Raw genomic sequence first — 5796 nt, 5'->3', positions numbered from 1 at the left:
TTTGCGGAGCGGCTTTAGACAAATTATCCATGTGTAGTAGGCAATCAGTTATACCACAGACTGGTTATACAATAACGCGTAACAGCGGCGTTGAACTCTAGTGCTGGGAACAAAAAGTAACTAATCGCTATAAGATTCTCGTTACTCATCAGTATCAGAAGTAACGAATACCGAACCAACCTACCAAAAGAGTATTCAAGTAATCAGTAATCGTTCTCGGAGAATCAAGTCACCCATCCTAACCTTCGACTCCAAAGCCCAATACTCTACTCGTACTCGCTCAGACTAACTGGTAATCAATACCAGTAATCAGTACGAGTACCCAATCCCTATACCCATGATACAAGGAATATAAAGTATGATCTTGCGCATCAGCTGTGTCCATCTGACAGTCTGCGTGACGTCACACTGAGAGTGAAATCTGTTACAAACCGTTTGAGCTTAGTACCAGAGACAAGGGGCCAGAACCAAGGATTATTTCTTGTCTCTGCTTAGTGCTTTTTAAACAAATGTTGTGGTATTTAGGTACTTATTCATATGAAAACAAGTAGTGGCTAGTCTCTAGCTAATAGTCAATGAACTGTATACAGGTACTTTAGTATGGAGTTCATTGCTAGTAGTACTGTACAACTAACTACATGCGGCTTCTCTAATGCCTTTCTTTAAGTCATAAGATATCTGAGAATAATGGAACTTGCTTTGCTAGATGTAAATACTATAAGGGTGAAACTACAAACCGCCACAGCATAGTAATTCTTCTTCATACTTGTCGCCTGATGAGGGGTAGCTGTACATTTCCCGTAAATAAAATTTTCTCAGGTGTCTACTAGTGTAATAATTTTCTCTTTGTAATAATTGTTTTGGGTTATTTTAAAAAATAATTTCCATGAAACCGACTTTATGCTTTATGACATGCTTTTCTGCCTATTCTAGTATTTTTAACTTTTTGTTTATGTATCTCTTACATTTTTTCACCAAAATATGCATAATCCTACAGTTGGAAACCACTAAATTTTCTTGATCATAGAGTATTCTGTATGTTCTTGATGCTCTAAAAATAACAGAAATGATAAAGTTAAATCGCTAATTTCAGAGCTGCTCAGCTAAAGATCTTACCTAAACTATTTGAAATGTTTTAAACCATGTACCACACCAATACATTGTCTTGGCACATATAACAAACATGTTAAAGGCACACAAGACCGGAAACTACAAGCATACCCACGTAAAAAGTACGTTCTTTGAATTTAAAAAAACTGACCTACAGCAACAGTGCTAATGTCATGACCACATCACTAATGACGTTGTAAGGGAACCGCTTCAAACCCTCTGGGACGGCACTGTTAACAGAATGCGTGAAAAGTTGCGCGAAATCGGTATCATTTAAGAGAAACCCACCCTGGATGGGCAATTTTACATCAAAATCGTTGAGCGATCGGGGTCTGATCCGAACGATTTGGGTTCATTTTTCTATTGAAACTATTATGCCCATAATGTATATGCGTGTGATGTTTTCTACATTTTAAACATCGGACTGGATTGTGGTAGTTTCAATGAACTGGCTTGATTTCATTAATTGGGACTCAGATTAAAATACATTCCTGGAACATGTAAAAAATGGCGAATTTTGATATCCGCAGCTTTGCTTAGTTCTGTTACGTTATTAGATAATTTGTAAAAATGTGCTTTGTGTTAATTTCCATTTCCTCACTTCTTTCGCTCAAAACGCAAATCCCGAGCAATTAAGAGGCGATTTTCATATAGGCTTAACTTTAATCATTAGGAGACTGGTTTTTAATACACTGTTGGACGTTTTTTGTTTTTAATGAATACTGGAGCAAAAACTGGGTGGAAATTGGCAAATTTTTTTACAGGCAAAATCCTGCAGCTGTTGGGGGCTGCCCCGGTATGCCTCCGGCATTCATCCTGCAAACGTGCTCTTCCAACCTTCTGGCAACTTCGTCTAGATCAGGCTCAGCAGCATCATAAGCAGACCACAATTTCTCAGCAGGAGCGAACGCTCTGGGGAAAATCCTCTGAACTACGTTGTAGTCGTTAACGACTTCGGACCACATGCATGCTTCTCCTAAGAGACACTTTTTCATTAACTGCTAGAAACTTCCGCCTCAATTACCTCCAAGTAGCAGACTGACTTGTTCGGGAGTGCCCCCGAAATTTGTCGGTTTGCACTGGTAGGATTTCTCCCAATCGCCTCCAGTACTGAGATGATCCAAGTACCAGCAGGCCGAAAGAAGAACCTTTTTTCCCGCTTTCGTCACCTGAACAAATCGCCGCATTATTTAACATTGAAAACGGGCAGAAATCTTGAAAAAAACCCGCGTAAGCGCACTTCAATCAATCAGTTTCGCGATTAACATCGGCGAATGGCTCGAGCCCGCAAACAACTTTGGATATTTTAAGCTGCACAAGCTTGTTAATGATTAAACAGATGGCAAGAAATATTGCGAATGATTAGCAGTGATTTAGTTTGAATTTTTTGCGGCTCACACTGTTGCACTAAAGGCGCATCACTAATGGCGTGTATTTAAAATTAAAGTAAAAGTAGAAGAAAAGGAAACTTAACCACCAAACCTTGCATTGTTTATATTTTTGGTCTTGCCGGTTTCAATAGCAACGAAATTGTTTCTAGCAACTTCATTGTTTGTTAAATCAATGACGCTAGCTAAGAGCTAGCTTTAAAATACTTATGTTACATTTAGACTTGGTAACTTTTCTTGTCGCGTAAATTGCCATAGATGCGGTTTGAAGATGAACAACTGGTTTAGTAAGCTGCAGAAAGCAAAAAAGTCTTGCATTATCGACAGAAATTCAAGAAAAGTGCATTACGACTTTGAAGACGGCAAGGAATTGGTGGAGCAATACGATTTACTAACAAATTGCGTCACTCGCAGAGCATGGAGGACAAACAATGAATTGAAAGGCGAGGATGCCTGGGATATTGAAGTTGGGGATCCGGAGCCTAAATATGATGCGGAACAGAAATGCATGATTCGTGAAAATTCCACTCAGGTAAATAATAAGAAAGAACTGACTCTTGAAATTGCCTTGCATGTGAAACCATTGTTATTTGTATTTAAGCTTCTAAGGGCCGAATGTACTGCTGCTGATTAACTGCCATTTTTTAGCCGTTTATAACGAGGAGAATTACAAAGATCAATCTTGAGTGGAGAATAAGAAACATGCCATATCCAATCGACGTGTATTCAGTAACTATAGATAAGGGTTCATACTCCTTAATTGTTCGTACTACCAACAAGAAGTATTACAAGGAAATAAATGTACCTGACTTAGAACGACTAGGTATCGAAATGAATCAAGAAAACGTTAACTTTTGCCACAAATTTAATACACTGATAATTACGGTAAGTTCTTTACGTCAGCTATAAAGTTTCCAAACACCATATATACTGTATAATGTTATCTTTATTTCAGTATAAAAAGCCACAAGGTCTACGAGAATTTGAGGCTACCTTATTGGAAGAAATTAAAAAGATTCCTGCTAAAAATTATGACGATGAGATAAACGGCTGCAAGCCAAGTTGAATTACAGTAACATACAAACCACCTACATAGTTCTTGCGTCAATACATTATAACCTAAATGTAAAGATGCTACATCGTTGTACCATTATATTACTTTATACCATTATTAAACTTTGCGTTAATTTAATATTATTTATTTTATTTAATATTATAATTTAATTTAATTTTAAAGGTTCCGTTTACCTTAGCCCCAATTGGGAAACCCTGGTGGCAGGTTTGCTTTATTTCTATAGTTGACATAGACAAAGTAAGGAAAGGAGTATGATAAAAGGTAAGTTCGTCACAGCGTAGCATCAATTTACATCAATTGATTCAACTCACCACTCAAATCATAATTTAAGTGTCACTTGATTTTTTAAATTAAAATCGAGATTTAAGTGTAACCGTTTTTTACAATCTATTCAATTAGGCATCATGTCACGAATGCAATAAAAAATACTCTCAAAAATCGAAAGTGGAACCCGAAGATTATGAGAATTAAGAAAATAGAGGCATATACCTCAGCTATACAGGGTGATTTATGTAGGCAGTGCATTAGAAATTTTCCGACTTATGGTTGTTTTAGAACCTTCAAAATTCGTTTCCGGTCATACCGAGTCGTCCCGAAACGATGTAAAATATATTTATCTCCATTTTAGCTCTGTAGAACAGGGTGTACGAAAACTATTACCTTACTTTCTTATTTTAAATGCAAGTCCCTATTTTTCTAGAATGGTTGGATTTGCCTTCCAATTCGAGTTTGAGCCACCCTAGATTTGTTAACTTATTTTTTATAGTGTCGATGTCAATGTCAATTGTTTAAGGAAAAAATGTCAATAACAGATGTTTACGGAACAAGCTCTATCTAAGGAATGGTTGGTTCTAAATGCAAAGCCCAACAGCGAGGGGCAAGTTGTCTAAATAGTAGCCTTCAAAATGTTCTAAAAAGTTCAAATAGCCTTTACTTACATTGTATATAAGCACATTTTTATCTAGAGTGATCCAAAAAACTGAGTGACGCTATCATTCCTAATAGCACAATAAAAAGTAAATTGCCAAAATTTTGTAAAAAAATTTCACACATATACATTTGAATTGCCAAGTAATGGGAATTGTGTCGATTTACAGGTACAATTTCTTGTAAATTTTGCTTCGTCTGTCYATATGAAATTGTTCAAAAAAGATCGGTTCCTTGCTACCAAGTCATGAGAAATTCACAAAATGTAACCTTTTGAACAAAAACAGTATCTTTCAAATGTTGAACTATGGAAAATATCTATGAATGGAACTTATGTCTGCGAAATATTATAAAACTGGCTGATTGCGACAATCCTGACTCTAACGCAGCTCGTCTTACATACATTGTTGGATATGCGGCGAAAAATCACAAAATAACAATTTCGATMATATCATTACTAACGGAATTATTACTATTTTGATTATTACTTTGCGCGATTGTCGTGACGGAAACATAATTCTTAAARTTGTCTATAATTTGTTTAACAGCATAGGGTGATAGCTTCTGTTCTTGCAGATATCGAATGGAATCATGTTGTTGATATAACTCTAATCACATTCTGAATAAAGAATAAATAATGCAAATAATTTTTGACTCTCTAATTTAAGCGTCTTGTCATGACTCAATTATTCTCAATCGGTAACCCGCTAAACAATTTTTCGTTTCAGAAACGTATATTAAAATCCCGAAACGTTTCAGAAATGTGTATGTTACTGCAAATGTCAGCCCTCAGAAACGTTTCGTTGAAATGTTACTGAAGCGTTGCGCTAGACGTTATTTAAACGTTGCAAATAAATATTTTGTAACATTATACATGGTGTCTCTGAAGAGTGCAAGTATTTTAATTGGTGGTACATAATGGGCCTAGAAGCAGAATTATAGGATTGCCCTGCTTCGAGGACAAAAATATACCACCAGTTAAAATATTTGTACTCATCAAAGAATGACTATGTAGTTTCATGATTCCATAACGTATTCATAAAAATATTTACAAAACATTTTAAGCTAATTTGTTTCAAAATGTTTTAAATTTACAATTCACAGGCTCGAAAAGTTGATGAATAAAACTCAAATGGCATATGTATATATACAATAAAAATTTTGTTAAATAAATGAACAAGAACCAACACAAACACACATAAAATAAAAATAATTTCTAAAACTCAATTATCTCTAAGACTCCAGTCTTCTGTGAGTTGGGTAAATTCTCAGTTTAGAATCATTCATCGTTTTCGA

General features: G+C 35.6%; 2 protein-coding genes across 2 annotated transcripts; one reads left to right on the top strand and one right to left on the bottom strand.

The window, feature by feature from the left end:
- Positions 1-1808: 1808 nt before the first annotated feature.
- Positions 1809-2472, bottom strand: LOC125505543 (beta-hexosaminidase subunit beta-like). The gene is made up of 2 exons (XM_048669536.1): positions 2135-2472; positions 1809-2086 (listed from the first exon to the last, which is right to left on the bottom strand). Exons 1-2 carry the CDS (start codon positions 2295-2297, stop codon positions 1869-1871), a joined length of 381 nt encoding a protein of 126 aa, XP_048525493.1. The 5' UTR covers positions 2298-2472; the 3' UTR covers positions 1809-1868.
- Positions 2473-2549: 77 nt separating this feature from the next.
- LOC125505542 (protein DPCD-like) lies at positions 2550-3690 on the top strand. The gene is made up of 3 exons (XM_048669535.1): positions 2550-3030; positions 3147-3383; positions 3454-3690. The coding sequence occupies exons 1-3, from the start codon at positions 2770-2772 to the stop codon at positions 3562-3564; spliced, it is 609 nt and encodes a 202-aa protein (XP_048525492.1). The 5' UTR covers positions 2550-2769; the 3' UTR covers positions 3565-3690.
- Positions 3691-5796: the final 2106 nt, after the last annotated feature.

Source organism: Dendroctonus ponderosae, unplaced genomic scaffold, assembly GCF_020466585.1.
Source record: "Dendroctonus ponderosae isolate FM_Combo_2020 unplaced genomic scaffold, Dpon_F_20191213v2 Dpon_F_20191213_845, whole genome shotgun sequence".
Taxonomy (NCBI): Eukaryota; Metazoa; Arthropoda; class Insecta; order Coleoptera; family Curculionidae; genus Dendroctonus; species Dendroctonus ponderosae.
The sequence above is the reverse complement of the archived record's forward strand: the minus strand, read 5'-3'. Positions and strand labels throughout refer to the sequence as shown.

Bases quoted from the DNA above. Each gene is read 5' to 3' on its own strand.
- LOC125505543 (XM_048669536.1), bottom strand. From the start codon at position 2,297: ATGCGGCGATTTGTTCAGGTGACGAAAGCGGGAAAAAAGGTTCTTCTT. The intron at 2,087-2,134 runs GTAATTGAGGCG...AGTGTCTCTTAG, and splicing joins AGTCAGTCTGCTACTTGGAG to GAGAAGCATGCATGTGGTCC.
- LOC125505542 (XM_048669535.1), top strand. From the start codon at position 2,770: ATGAACAACTGGTTTAGTAAGCTGCAGAAAGCAAAAAAGTCTTGCATT. The intron at 3,031-3,146 runs GTAAATAATAAG...GCCATTTTTTAG, and splicing joins TTCGTGAAAATTCCACTCAG to CCGTTTATAACGAGGAGAAT. The intron at 3,384-3,453 runs GTAAGTTCTTTA...TCTTTATTTCAG, and splicing joins TTAATACACTGATAATTACG to TATAAAAAGCCACAAGGTCT.